At 41.0% G+C, this 16,226-nt stretch overlaps 1 protein-coding gene across 3 annotated transcripts in view; it reads right to left on the bottom strand.

Moving 5' to 3' along the window:
• LOC133557238 (disintegrin and metalloproteinase domain-containing protein 12-like) overlaps nt 1-16,226 on the bottom strand; it is a 299,103-nt gene that overhangs the window by 220,808 nt on the left and 62,069 nt on the right. For 2 of the 3 annotated variants that reach the window (XR_009807734.1, XM_061907553.1), the window contains exon 2: nt 13,740-13,852. Coding sequence is in view for 1 of the 3 variants with exons in the window: in XM_061907553.1 (XP_061763537.1) it covers nt 13,740-13,852 (113 nt within the window). In the remaining 2 variants the exon portion in view is untranslated. Of the gene's footprint in view, nt 1-13,739; nt 13,853-16,226 lie in introns of those variants that run through there. The other variant, XM_061907554.1, reaches the window with a different exon arrangement.

Genomic DNA, 16,226 nt, shown 5'->3' with positions numbered 1-16,226 from the left:
AGTGTTAAAATTGTTTATATCACAACCATTAGTGTACTCTGTGTCACCCAGTATGCCTTGCAGTCATGTGCGTGTTGCCGCGGAAACCACACACAACATGATGCTAGACTGACAAGTAGATCGTACCTGCTGTAGAAGGCGTCAAAGCCAATGGCTTTATAGCACGCCCTAATACTTATTATCTGGGTGACTGCCGGCAGTCATTCTAGAGAATAATAGCGTCCCCTATTGTCTTTTTCGCTTTATGACACGGGTCTTAAATGGCTCTTTGAATGGCAAAGGATACCGATCCCAGAACCATGTATATCAAATATTTCCAGATGGTTCAACCGCCACCCGCCCGGATCTAATTAAAATTTATTTTTTCGTCATGTCACCCGCCCGACCCGCGGTTTATCCGCGGACTCCGCGGATGAGACCGCAAACCGCGCATCTCTAGTGGACGGGGTTGGGGGGCGCGTGTATAATATAGCCAAGAGTCATGGATGCATGAAATTCTGGGTAGTTCTTATGTCGCGTTTATAATGTGTTACAGAGCCGATGTTCTACGGGCATGTGTTTGTTATTCTTGTTTGGTGTGGGTTCACAGAGTGTGGCGCATATTAGTAAGAGTGTTAAAGTTGTTTATATCACAACCTTCAGTGTAAAAGATATGGCTGTTGACCAAGTATGCATTGCAATCTCGTAAGAGAAGCAGCGAAATGCATGCGTCCGGCCGGCATGCAGATAGCATAGTGTGAAGGTGGGCGCCATGACACGTTGTAGAGCAGTGGTCCCCAACCACCGGGCCGCAGCCGCAAAATATATATATATATATATATATATATATATATATATATATTATTTTTTTTTTTTTTTATCACACTCAATTTTTTACTGCATGCCATTGGTAAGCGCAGGGGTGAGAAGAGGTTTTAAAATTATTAGCGCCTGCTTACTTTTACCGCATGCCTTGAATAAGAGCGGGAGTGAGAAGAGGTTTTAAAGGAAATACGGTAAATATTCCACTTTGAGATATTTTTGTGGGGAAATTTTGCATTTTTTGTGTTTCCCATATATAAACAACAATACAACTTATAATTGACGGATAGATCTGAAGGTGATCTCGAGATTATTGTGTTAAAAGTAAACAGTAAAAAAAAAATATATATATATATATAAATGATGTTTTTAAACACTTTTTGGACACAATAATTGTGTCATTGCTCCAAAAAATAAAAATAATCAATGGTGATATGAGTAATTGACCTTTTTAAGGCCTTAATTCTTATATAATCTCAAATATTCCACTTAAAAATGTTATTGGGTGAAAATATAGCATATTTTGTGTTTTTTCCATAGAAAACAGGGTTTTCTTTGACAAAAAGAGCATACAACTTAAATCTTTAAAAATGTTATATTGACAGAATGACCTAATGTTGATCTAGAGATTTAAAACTTGAAAAATAATACAAATAATAATACTGAAAAATGACACATTTTTAATATTTTTTTGACCCAAATCTGCCCTCCGGGAGGAACTCAAAGTAAAGCCGCTGCTCCTTCACATCGAGAGGAGCCAGATGAGGAGGTTCGGGCATCTGGTCAGGATGCCACCCGAACGCCTCCCTAGGGAGGTGTTTAGGGCACGTCCAACCGGTAGGAGGCCACGGGGAAGACCCAGGACACGTTGGGAAGACTATGTCTCCCGGCTGGCCTGGGATCGCCTCGGGATCCCCCGGGAAGAGCTAGACGAAGTGGCTGGGGAGAGGGAAGTCTGGGTTTCCCTGCTTAGGCTGTTGCCCCCGCGACCCGACCTCGGATAAGCGGAAGAAGATAGATGGATGGATGAATGGATGACCCAAATCCTATGGGGACTGAGTAGAGGCTTAAATATATATTTTTCTATACATACATTGTATTGGTTTTTAAAATAAAATTTAAAAAAATCATAATTGCCCCCGCCTGCTTTGATTTTTCAGTGTGCGGCCTTCAGTGGAAAAAGTTTGGACACCCCTGTTTTAAATGAAGCGGCAGCGCCGATCGCGCCTGCGGTTCACGCCGGGTCGGCGCCGACAAGAAGAAGCGCTCTGGGTTCAGTCATCCATCACCCCGCCGAACATCAATGCACACAGACAGGAATGTCGAGAGCAGAGGTGTCAAAGTCGTTTTCACTGAGGGCCAAATCGCTGTCACAATTGTGGTCGTGGTTGGGGACCTCTGGTCTAGAGGCCCCCACCTCAATATGAAAGTTTAAAGGCCTACTGAAATTAGATTTTTTTATTCAAACGGGGATATCAGGTCCGTTCTATGTGTCATACTTGATCATTTCGCGATATTGCCATATTTTTGCTGAAAGGATTTAGTAGAGAACATCCACGATAAAGTTCGCAACTTTTGGTCGCTAATAAAAAAGCCTTGCCTGTACCGGAAGTAGCAGACACAATGTGCGCGTGACGTCACGGGTTGTGGAACATTGTTTACAATCATGGCCACCAGCAGCGAGAGCGATTCGGACCGAGAAAGTGACAATTTCCTCATTAATTTGAGCGAAGATGAAAGATTTGTGGATGAGGAAAGTGAGAGTGAAGGACTAGAAAACAAAAAAAAAAATCAGATGTTATTAGACACATTTACTAGGATAATTCTGGAAAATCCCTTATCTGCTTATTGTGTTATTAGTGTTTTAGTGAGATCATATGGTCGTACCTGTACAACCTAAAGGTCGGCATCGCACCTTTCTTCAGCACCAGTCGACGGGTGGTGTCGATGCCCATCTCTGCCCTTCGCAAGGGACCCTTTACGAAACACGATCTTTCCAAATGATCGCTGCATATTGTGAATTGTGAATTATATTTATATAGCGCTTTTTCTCAAGTGACTCAAAGCGCTTTACATAGTGACACCCAATATCTAAGTTACATTTAAACCAGTGTGGGTGGCACTGGGAGCAGGTGGGTAAAGTGTCTTGCCCAAGGACACAACGGCAGTGACTAAGATGGCGGAAGCGGGAATCGAACCTGCAACCCTCAAGTTGCTGGCACGGCCACTCTAACAACCGAGCTATACCGCGTGTGTGTGGTCCAATCCAACCATGTTCGCTTGACATCTCTGTTCCTTGACTGCAGGGTTTCCCACACATTCATTTATTTGTGGCGGCCCGCCACGAAAGAATTACAAATAAATAAATAAATAAAATAAAATAAATAAAAAACTTTTTATTTTTCCGGCTTTTGACTCACTCGACCGCTCATAAAAGCAATGGGACTCTGTCTGTGAATGGAGCTTGTAGTTACATATTATATAAATATCTAAATATTATACAAATATGTATATAAATATGTACATAAAGTTCTGTAATTATATTCCAACTCCGCGTTCGTCTTGGTCATCGTCGCCGCCGCCACCGCTCGAACACCCCCACCCCCATCCACCCCTCCAACACTGGACTGTCATCTTTCGGGAATGTAAACAATGAAACACCGGCTGTGTTTGTGTCGCTAAAGGCGGCCGCAATACACCGCTTCCCACCTACAGCTTTCTTCTTTGACGTCTCCATTATTCATTGAACAAATTGCAAAAGATTCAGCAACACAGATGTCCAGAATACTTTGGAATTATGCGATGCAAACAGACGACTATGGATGGGAATGGTGCTGAAACAAAATGTCGTTTACAATGCGTGACGTCACGCGCACGCGTCATCATACCGCGACATTTTAGCATGATACTTCCGCGCAAAATTTTAAATTGCAATTTAGTCAACTAAACCGGCCGTATTGGCATGTGTTGCAATGTTAATATTTCATCATTGATATATAAACTATCAGACTGCGTGGTCGCTAGTAGTGGCTTTCAGTAGGACTTTAATGTTAGTGCGGCCGGCGAGTTTTATATGAATACCGCTTGTGGTATTTGGCTCTCGAGGGCCGAACATTGACGTCACTTGCGTGATGCAAGCAGAGAAAGTTTTGCCGCTTTTCCACCAGACCCGCACGCGCTCTTCCTAACATAAACCCACATAAAGAAACCAAGAACTCGCCCTCGATCATTCTACGGATTCCTCCCTCCCTCGCCCGCCTGCTCGCTCTTTCTCTCACAATGTGTGTCTATCTCTCCCTCCATCCCCCCGCGCCGCTGTAAACAGTCCAGGCCGGGGAGACTAGCGGCCCGGTAGCTTCCGAAGCACTCCGCCGAAGGACCGAGCGACAACACAAAACTGTGGTGCACTGGACCCCAGCGCTGATAGTCCGACAGAGAGTCGCTGGGCGATTCGGACGTGTAACACGTTAGTCGTGATGTTAGCCCAGTGGTTTTTAACCAGGGTTCGATCAAACCCTAGGGGTTCGGTGGAGGTTAAAACACAACCGACTCATCGTATGAATACAGACTTCTCCCTAACGGCGTATTACGGATACGCCAACAGCTGACTGATTTTTGCACCATATTCACCATTAATTAGTTGCTTATTACCATGCAAATTAGTAACATATTTGCTCTTAACTAGTCATTATTAAGTACTTATTAATGCCTTATTTGGCATAGCCTTATTGTAACCCAAACCCTGACCCTAACCCTAACCAAATAACTCTAAATTAAGTCTTTATTACTTAGAATATGTTCCCCTAGTGTCCAAATAACTCTAGATTAAGTATGTGTTACTTAGAGTATGTTCCCCATATTAAAGTGTTACCAAAAACATATAACTTTGTCATTAATTTTTAAAAAAAACAAAGAAATTTCACTAAAGTCGGGTTCGGTGAATGCGTATACGAAACTGGTGGGGTTCGGTACCTCCAACAAGGTTAAGAACCACTATGTTAGCCTGTTCGGGGCTAATTGTGCTACCATAACTGTAAACTCCACCTCCTCTCGTTGGCTCCAGACAGAGACGATTTTTGTTATTTGGGTCCAAAATGGCTCTTTCAATGTTCTGGGTTGCCTACCCATGCTTTAGTGGAAAAGCGGCAAATGAGTAAAAGCGACAGAAACATTGCCATGGAGACGAGGGTTTTCTTATGTCGTACTTGCCAACCTTGAAACCTTAGAATTCGGGAGATGGGGGGTTGGTGGTCGCGGGGGGTTTATATTGTAGCGCATAAATTAAGTATGTGTTACTTAGAGTATGTTCCCCATACTAAAGTGTTACCAAAAACATATAACTTTGTTTTGAATTTGAAAAAAAAAGAAAGAAATTTCACTAAAGTCGGGTTCGGTGAGTGCGTATACGAAACTGGTGGGGTTCGGTACCTCCAACAAGGTTAAGAACCACTGTGTTAGCCTGTTCGGGGCTAATTGTGCTACCATAACTGTCAACTCCACCCCCTCCCGTTGGCTCCAGACAGAGACGATTTTTGTTATTTGGGTCCAAAATGGCTCTTTCAATGTTCTGGGTTGCCTACCCATGCACTAGTGGAAAAGCGGAAAATGAGTGAAAGCGACAGAAACATTGCCATGGAGACGAGGGTTTTCTTATGTCGTACTTGCCAACCTTGAAACCTTAGAATTCGGGAGATGGGGGGTTGGTGGTCGCGGGGGGTGTATATTGTAGCGTCTAAATTAAGTATGTGTTACTTAGAGTAAGTTCCCCATACTAAAGTGTTACCAAAAACATATAACTTTGTCTTGAATTTGAAAAAAAAAAGAAAGAAATTTCACTAAAGTCGGGTTCGGTGAGTGCGTGTACGAAACTGGTGGGGTTCGGTACCTCCAACAAGACTAAGAACCACTATGTTAGCCTGTTCGGGGCTAATTGTGCTACCATAACTGTAAACTCCACCTCCTCTCGTTGGCTCCAGACAGAGACGATTTTTGTTATTTGGGTCCAAAATGGCTCTTTCAATGTTCTGGGTTGCCTACCCATGCATTAGTGGAAAAGCGGCAAATGAGCGAAAGCGACAGAAACATTGCCATGGAGACGGGGGTTTTCTTATGTCGTACTTGCCAACCTTGAGACCTTAGAATTCGGGAGATGGGGGGTTGGTGGTCGCGGGGGGTTTATATTGTAGCGCATAAATTAAGTATGTGTTACTTAGAGTATGTTCCCCATACTAAAGTGTTACCAAAAACATATAACTTTGTTTTGAATTTGAAAAAAAAAGAAAGAAATTTCACTAAAGTCGGGTTCGGTGAGTGCGTATACGAAACTGGTGGGGTTCGGTACCTCCAACAAGGTTAAGAACCACTGTGTTAGCCTGTTCGGGGCTAATTGTGCTACCATAACTGTCAACTCCACCCCCTCCCGTTGGCTCCAGACAGAGACGATTTTTGTTATTTGGGTCCAAAATGGCTCTTTCAATGTTCTGGGTTGCCTACCCATGCACTAGTGGAAAAGCGGAAAATGAGTGAAAGCGACAGAAACATTGCCATGGAGACGAGGGTTTTCTTATGTCGTACTTGCCAACCTTGAAACCTTAGAATTCGGGAGATGGGGGGTTGGTGGTCGCGGGGGGTGTATATTGTAGCGTCTAAATTAAGTATGTGTTACTTAGAGTAAGTTCCCCATACTAAAGTGTTACCAAAAACATATAACTTTGTCTTGAATTTGAAAAAAAAAAGAAAGAAATTTCACTAAAGTCGGGTTCGGTGAGTGCGTGTACGAAACTGGTGGGGTTCGGTACCTCCAACAAGACTAAGAACCACTATGTTAGCCTGTTCGGGGCTAATTGTGCTACCATAACTGTAAACTCCACCTCCTCTCGTTGGCTCCAGACAGAGACGATTTTTGTTATTTGGGTCCAAAATGGCTCTTTCAATGTTCTGGGTTGCCTACCCATGCATTAGTGGAAAAGCGGCAAATGAGCGAAAGCGACAGAAACATTGCCATGGAGACGGGGGTTTTCTTATGTCGTACTTGCCAACCTTGAGACCTTAGAATTCGGGAGATGGGGGGTTGGTGGTCGCGGGGGGTGTATATTGTAGCGTCTAAATTAAGTATGTGTTACTTAGAGTATGTTGCCCATACTAAAGTGTTACCAAAAACATATAACTTTGTTTTGAATTTGAAAAAAAAAGAAAGAAATTTCACTAAAGTCGGGTTCGGTGAGTGCGTATACGAAACTGGTGGGGTTCGGTACCTCCAACAAGACTAAGAACCACTGTGTTAGCCTGTTCGGGGCTAATTGTGCTACCACAACTGTAAACTCCACCCCCTCTCGTTGGCTCCAGACAGAGACGATTTTTGTTATTTGGGTCCAAAATGGCTCTTTCAATGTTCTGGGTTGCCTACCCATGCACTAGTGGAAAAGCGGCAAATGAGTGAAAGCGACAGAAACATTGCCATGGAGACGAGGGTTTTCTTATGTCGTACTTGCCAACCTTGAGACTTTAGAATTCGGGAGATGGGGGGTTTGTGGTCGCGGGGGGTGTATATTGTAGCGTCTAAATTAAGTATGTGTTACTTAGAGTAAGTTCCCCATACTAAAGTGTTACCAAAAACATATAACTTTGTTTTGAATTTGAAAAAAAAAGAAAGAAATTTCACTAAAGTCGGGTTCGGTGAGTGCGTATACGAAACTGGTGGGGTTCGGTACCTACAACAAGGTTAAGAACCACTGTGTTAGCCTGTACGGGGCTAATTGTGCTACCATAACTGTAAACTCCACCTCCTCTCGTTGGCTCCAGACAGAGACGATTTTTGTTATTTGGGTCCAAAATGGCTCTTTCAATGTTCTGGGTTGCCTACCCATGCATTAGTGGAAAAGCGGCAAATGAGTGAAAGCGACAGAAACATTGCCATGGAGACGAGGGTTTTCTTACGTCATACTGCCAACCTTGAAACCTTAGAATTTGGGAGATGGGGGGTTGGTGGTCGCGGGGGGTGTATATTGTAGCGTCTAAATTAAGTATGTGTTACTTAGAGTAAGTTCCCCATACTAAAGTGTTACCAAAAACATATAACTTTGTCTTGAATTTGAAAAAAAAAAATTAAAATTTCACTAAAGTCGGGTTCGGTGAATGCGTATACGAAACTGGTGGGGTTCGGTACCTCCAACAAGACTAAGAACCCCTATGTTAGCCTGTTCGGGGCTAATTGTGCTACCACAACTGTAAACTCCACCTGCTCTCGTTGGCTCCAGACAGAGACTATTTTTGTTATTTGGGTCCGAAATGGCTCTTTCAATGTTCTGGGTTGCCTACCCATGCACTAGTGGAAAAGCGGCAAATGAGCGAAAGCGACAGAAACATTGCCATGGAGACGAGGGTTTTCTTAGGTCGTACTTGCCAACCTTGAGACCTTAGAATTCGGGAGATGGGGGGTTGGTGGTCGCGGGGGGTGTATATTGTAGCGTCTAAATTAAGTATGTGTTACTTAGAGTATGTTCCCCATACTAAAGTGTTACCAAAAACATATAACTTTGTTTTGAATTTGAAAAAAAAAGGCAGAAATTTCACTAAAGTCGGGTTCGGTGAATGCGTATACGAAACTGGTGGGGTTCGGTACCTCCAACAAGGTTAAGAACCACTGTGTTAGCCTGTTCGGGGCTAATTGTGCTACCATAACTGTAAACTCCACCTCCTCTCGTTGGCTCCAGACAGAGACGATTTTTGTTATTTGGGTCCAAAATGGCTCTTTCAATGTTCTGGGTTGCCTACCCATGCATTAGTGGAAAAGCGGCAAATGAGTGAAAGTGACAGAAACATTGCCATGGAGACGAGGGTTTTCTTATGTCCTACTTACCAACCTTGAGACCTTAGAATTCGGGAGATGGGGGGTTGGTGGTCGCGGGGGGTGTATATTGTAGCGTCTAAATTAAGTATGCGTTACTTAGAGTAAGTTCCCCATACTAAAGTGTTACCAAAAGCATATAACTTTGTTTTGAATTTGAAAAAAAAAGAAAGAAATTTCACTAAAGTCGGGTTCGGTGAATGCGTATACGAAATTGGTGGGGTTCGGTACCTCCAACAAGGTTAAGAACCACTGTGTTAGCCTGTTGGGGGCTAATTGTGCTACCATAACTGTAAACTCCACCCCCTCCCGTTGGCTCCAGACAGAGACGATTTTTGTTATTTGGGTCCAAAATGGCTCTTTCAATGTTCTGGGTTGCCTACCCATGCATTAGTGGAAAAGCGGCAAATGAGTGAAAGTGACAGAAACATTGCCATGGAGACGAGGGTTTTCTTATGTCCTACTTACCAACCTTGAGACCTTAGAATTCGGGAGATGGGGGGTTGGTGGTCGCGGGGGGTGTATATTGTAGCGTCTAAATTAAGTATGCGTTACTTAGAGTAAGTTCCCCATACTAAAGTGTTACCAAAAGCATATAACTTTGTTTTGAATTTGAAAAAAAAAGAAAGAAATTTCACTAAAGTCGGGTTCGGTGAATGCGTATACGAAATTGGTGGGGTTCGGTACCTCCAACAAGGTTAAGAACCACTGTGTTAGCCTGTTGGGGGCTAATTGTGCTACCATAACTGTAAACTCCACCTCCTCTCATTGGTTCCAGACAGAGACTATTTTTGTTATTTGGGTCCAAAATGGCTCTTTCAATGTTCTGGGTTGCCTACCCATGCATTAGTGGAAAAGCGGCAAATGAGTGAAAGCGACTTAAACATTGCCATGGAGACGAGGGCTTTCTTATGTCGTACTTGCCAACCTTGAGACTTTAAAATTCGGGAGATGGGGGGTTGGTGGTCGCGGGGGGTGTATATTGTAGCGTCCTGTAAGAGTTAGTGCTGCAAGGGATTCTGGGTATTTGTTCTGTTGTGTTACGGTGCGGATGTTCTCCCGAAATGTGTTTGTCATTCTTGTTTGGTGTGGGTTCACATTGTGGTGCATATTTGTAACAGTGTTAAAGTTGTTGATACGATTTTATTTTGTGTTGAAAATAAAAATAGACATTTAAAAATATATATTTTTAAAATCTTTTCTCGCGGCCTAGCCTCCCCAAGACTCTGCATCCAGTGGCCCCCAGGGAAATTAAGTTTGACACCCCTGGTCTGGAGGATCCCGAGTGGATTTTGAAGCAGGACACTCCAGACTTTAGACAGAATCTCCCTGCAACTTGAGGAAATATGCAAGGCGCTGCAATGTTTGGCTTTTTATTCAAATGAGCACTTGAGTTCACCTCTGCTAAACTCATCTGCGGCTTTATTTAGGTTTTAGGGATAACATCCGAAAAAGAAAATACTGGATTTGTTGGAAAATGTGTGTCCCTGATGGCTCTGTGGTGTTGTAGCCTTTAGTCAAAGGTGCCGTGTTTTTGCTGGGGGTGGGCAATATCGCAAATTTGGGTATCGATACCGATCCGATACCGGCCAGTATCGACGATACCGGTAGTGTCGTCATCTGATATTCTCTTACTTCCTGAACTCAAACTCAACCAAACATTTTTTTTCTATTGCATAATGGAGCTACGAGATTTAAAAACACTTAAAAAAATTCATCTTCAACCCAAAATGAAATAAAATAAATACAATTAACATGAAGCTTGGTGTGTTCGCGCACACACACACACACACACACACACGCGTGCGACTTAATGTCTTGGTTGTAAACTGTAAAGTATTTTATTGCACTAAAATAACGATAAGAATGAACAGAACATTCAAAAATTGTCATACAAATAAGATGAGAAAAATAGTCGTACACATTTATAAAACGTTATATTAACATAAATGCAAAAATAAATCTTAAATAAATCCTAAAGAAATGCAAAAACAAAAATAAATACACTATGTCAATAATACTTAAATATACTAACCTTAAAAATAAATTAAATTAAGAGCCCGAAACCCAAAATAAAAAAGTGCACTGTTATCAAAACAGTCAAAAGGAAATATATGATTAAATGCCATCCATCCATTTACTACCGCTTATTCCCTTTTGTGGTTGCGGGGGGGCGCTGGCGCCTATCTCAGCTACAATCGGGCGGAAGGCGGGGTCAACACCCTGGACAAGTGGCCACCTCATCGCAGGGCTGTGGGTTCACAGTGTGGCGCATATTTGTAACAGTGTTAAAGTTGTTTATACGGCCACCCTCAAATATATATAGTTCCATCCATCCATTTTCTACCGCTTATTCCCTTTGGGGTCGCTGGTGCCTATCTCAGCTACAATCGGGCGGAAGGCGGGGTCAACACCCTGGACAAGTCGCCACCTCATCGCAGGGCCGTGGGTTCACAGTGTGGCGCATATTTGTAACAGTGTTAAAGTTGTTTATACGGCCACCCTCAAATATATATAATTCCATCCATCCATTTTCTACCGCTTATTCCCTTTGGGGTCGCGAGGGGGCGCTGGTGCCTATTTTAGCTACAATCGGGCGAAAGGCAGCGTACACCCTGGACAAGTCGCCACCTCATCGCAGGGCCGTGGGTTCACAGTGTGGCGCTTATTTGTAACCGTTAAAGTTATTTATACTGCCATCCTCAAATATATAGAATTCCATCCATCCATTTACTACCACTTATTCCCTTTGGGGTCGCGAGGGGGCGCTGGTGCCTATCTTAACTACAATCGGGCGGAAGGCAGCGTACACCGTGGACAAGTCGCCACTTCATCGCAGGGCCGTGGGTTCACAGTGTGGCGCATATTTGTAACAGTGTTAAAGTTGTTTATACGGCCACCCTCAAATATATATAATTCCATCCATCCATTTACTACCACTTATTCCCTTTGGGGTCACGGGGGGCGCTGGTCCCTATCTCAGCTACAATCGGGCGGAAGGCGGGGTCAACACCCTGGACAAGTCGCCACCTCATCGCAGGGCCGTGGGTTCACAGTGTGGCGCTTATTTATAACAGTGTTAAAATTGTTTATACTGCCACCCTCAAATATATATAATTCCATCCATCCATTTACTACCACTTATTCCCTTTGGGGTCACGGGGGGGCGCTGGTGCCTATCTCAGCTACAATCGGGCGGAAGGCGGGGTCAACACCCTGGACAAGTCGCCACCTCATCGCAGGGCCGTGGGTTCACAGTGTGGCGCTTATTTATAACAGTGTTAAAATTGTTTATACTGCCACCCTCAAATATATATAATTCCATCCATCCATTTTCTACTGCTTATTCCCTTTGGGGTCGCTGGTGCCTATCTTAGCCTTAATTGGGCGGAAGGCGGGGTCAACACCCTGGACAAGTCGCCACCTCATCGCAGGGCCGTGGGTTCACAGTGTGGCGCTTATTTATAACAGTGTTAAAATTGTTTATACTGCCACCCTCAAATATATATAATTCCATCCATCCATTTTCTACCGCTTATTCCCTTTGGGGTCGCTGGTGCCTATCTCAGCTACAATCGGGCGGAAGGCGGAGTACACCCTGGACAAGTCGCCACCTCATCGCAGGGCCGTGGGTTCACAGTGTGGCGCATATTTATAACAGTGTTAAAGTTATTTATACTGCCACCCTCAAATATATATAATTCCATTCATCCATTTTCTATCGCTTATTCCCTTTGGGGTTGCGGGGGGCGCTGGTGCCTATCTCAGCTACAATCGGGCGGAAGGCAGAGTACACCCTGGACAAGTCGCCCCCTCATCACAGGGCCGTGGGTTCACAGTGTGGCGCATATTTGTAACAGTGTTAAAGTTGTTTATACGGCCACCCTCAAATATATATTGTTCCATCCATCCATTTTCTACCGCTTATTCCCTTTGGGGTCGCGGGGGGCGCTGGTGCCTATCTCAACTACAATCGGGCGGAAAGCTTATACACCCTGGACAAGTCGCCACCTCATCGCAGAGCCGTGGTTTCACAGTGTGGTGCATATTTGTAACAGTGTTAGAGTTGTTTATACGGCCACCCTCAAATATATATAGTTCCATCCATCCATTTTCTACCGCTTATTCCCTTTGGGGTCGCTGGTGCCTATCTCAGCTACAATCGGGCGGAAGGCGGGGTCAACACCCTGGACAAGTCGCCACCTCATCGCAGGGCCGTGGGTTCACAGTGTGGCGCATATTTGTAACAGTGTTAAAGTTGTTTATACTGCCACCCTCAAATATATATAATTAAATAACATAATAATTTTACGTCAAATTAGTTGTGTTAAAAAAAAATACCTAAAACAAAAAATTTTTTTATATAATAATGCGATTTTACTTCAAATTCTGAATGAACATAAAACCTTTTTTTTTTCCCCCGAATGCTTTGATTACTATTATTCTAACTAAGCAAGACAGTGAGTTGATTGATGAACATTATCACATCATTTATTCAGAAAGTATAAATAACAACAAATAAAGATAGAATACTAATAACCGCAAGATGTAAGTGTAAAAAAACAACAACATTATGATTTGTACATTTTCAGAATGTACTTGTTTTATTTTTAAACAAATAAAACAATCTGAAGTTGTCTTTATTTTCAAGTTATCGTGCCGTGATTTTACCACTTGGGAGTAGATTTGTCAAAATCAGTTTTACACTCCGCATCTAAACTTAACCGCTGCTGGTAGTTTTTTCCATATTTTTATCGTAATATTTTCAGATTGTGTTTGTTAAATTTTTGGCCAAAGTAAGACAAAAGAAAACAATCTGAAGTTGTCTTTATTTTTGTAGTTTTCATGCCATGATTTTTATACTCTGGCCAGCGCCATACGGGACACGCACCAATTACATTGATATCAATTTGATTCTGTTTTGTCACAGAAGCGGCTCATTTCCATTAAAGCTGCAGACACACAACACAGCGTTTTTTTCCCAGCAGGTCTTCCTAAGAGCCCGGTGTTGGCAAACACACTCAGAACCTCATAGATTCATTTCAAAGTTGACTAAGCCAGCTTGTGGGTTTTTTGTTTTTTTGCCCCTCACCTTGGACCGGATCTGGTGGAACGGTTTCCAGTCTTGTCCGACCAGCTGAAGAGGTACTGTGGTCTGGTAGTGTTTGGGTTTGGCAGTGGGTCTGTGTGGAACACTGGGACTCCCTGTGGAGGAGGAACAGAGACAAGGTCTGCATCTGTTATTTGAAACACTTGTGATTTAAGGCTATATAAGTAAACATTGATTGATTGATTGATTGATTGATGAAAACTGTATCACGATATCGGTTGATTTGAATAATTATTGATTTTTTTTTAAGGAGTTGAAAACCCCTTTGAGACACTCGTGATTTAGGGCTATATAAGTAAACATTGATTGATTGACTGATTTGATTGATTGATTGATTGATTGATTAAAACTGTATCACGATATCCGTTGATTTGAATAATTATTGATTTAAATTTTTTTTGAAGGAGTTAAAAACCCCTTTGAGACACTCGTGATTTGGGGCTATATAAGTAAACATTGATTGATTGATTGATCGATTGATTGATTGATTGATTGATTAAAACTGTCTCGAGATATCGGTTTATTTGAATAATTATTGATTTTTTTTTTAGGAGTTGAAAACCCCTTTGAGACACTTGTGATTTAGGGCCATGTAAATAAACATTGATTGATTGATTGATTGATTGATTGATTGATGAAAACTGTATCACGATATCGGTTGATTTGAATAATTATTGATTTTTATTTTTTTTTAAATTACAATTGAAAACCCTTTTGAGACACTTGTGATTTAGGGCTATATAAGTAAACATTGATTGATTGATTGATGAAAACTGTATCACGATATCGGTTGATTTGAATAATTATTGATTTTTTTTAAGGAGTTGAAAACCCCTTTGAGACACTCGTGATTTAGGGCTATATAAGTAAACATTGATTGATTGATTGATTGATTGATTGATGAAAACTGTATCACGATATTGGTTGATTTGAATAATCATTGATTTTTTTTTTTTTAATTACAATTCAAAACCCTTTTGAGACACTTGTGATTTAGGGCTATATAAGTAAACATTGATTGATTGATTGATTGATTGATTGATGAAAACTGTATCACGATATCCGTTGATTTGAATAATTATTGATTTTTTTTTATTTTTTAATTACAGTTGAAAACCCTTTTGAGACACTCGTGATTTAGGGCTATATAAGTAAACATTGATTGATTGATTGATTGATTGATTGATGAAAACTGTATCACGATATCGGTTGATTTGAATATTAATTGATTGATTATTTTTTTTAATTAGAGTTGAAAACCCCTTTGAGGCACTTGTGATTTAGGGCTATATAAGTAAACATTGACTGATTGATTGATACATTGATTGATTGATTGACTGATTGATGAAAACTGTATCACGATATCCGTTGATTTGAATAATTATTGATTTTTTTATTTTTTTTTTAATTACAGTTTAAACCCCTTTTGAGACACTTGTGATTTAGGGCTATATAAGTAAACATTGATTGATTGATTGATTAATTGATTGATTGATTGATGAAAACTGTATCACGATATCCGTTGATTTGAATAATTATTGATTTAAATTTTTTTTTGAAGGAGTTGAAAACCCCTTTGAGACACTCGTGATTTGGGGCTATATAAGTAAACATTGATTGATTGATTGATTGATTGATTGATTGATTGATTAAAACTGTATCGAGATATCGGTTGATTTGAATAATTATTGATTTTTTTTTAGGAGTTGAAAACCCCTTTGAGACACTTGTGATTTAGGGCCATGTAAATAAACATTGATTGATTGATTGATTGATTGATTAAAACTGTATCACGATATCGGTTGATTTGAATAATTATTGATTTTTTTTTTTTTTTAATTACAGTTGAAACCCCTTCTGAGACACTCGTGATTTAGGGCTATATAAGTAAACATTGATTGATTGATTGATTGATTGATTGATTGATTGATGAAAACTGTATCACAATATCCGTTGATTTGAATAATTATTGATTTTTTTATTGATTTTTTTATTACAGTTGAAAACCCTTTTGAGACACTCGTGATTTAGGGCTATATAAGTAAACATTGATTGATTGATTGATTGATTAATTGATTGATGAAAACTGTATCACGATATCGGTTGATTTGAATAATTATTAATTTTTTTTTTAAGGAGTTGAAAACCCCTTTGAGACACTAGTGATTTAGGGCTATATAAGTAAACATTGATTGATTGATTGATTGATTGATGAAAATTGTATCACGATATCGGTTGATTTGAATAATAATTGATTGATTGATTTTTTTAACTAGAGTTGAAAATCCCTTTGAGGCACTTGTGATTTAGGGCTATTTAAGTAAACATTGATTGATTGATTGATTGATTGATTGATTGATGAAAACTGTATTACAATATCGGTTGATTTGAATAATTATGGATTTTAATTTTTTTTTAATAGAGTTGAAAACCCCTTTGAGACACTCGTGATTTGGGGCTATATAAGTA

This window comes from Nerophis ophidion, linkage group LG08, assembly GCF_033978795.1.
Source record: "Nerophis ophidion isolate RoL-2023_Sa linkage group LG08, RoL_Noph_v1.0, whole genome shotgun sequence".
Taxonomy (NCBI): Eukaryota; Metazoa; Chordata; class Actinopteri; order Syngnathiformes; family Syngnathidae; genus Nerophis; species Nerophis ophidion.
This window is presented reverse-complemented; position numbering and strand designations above follow the sequence as displayed.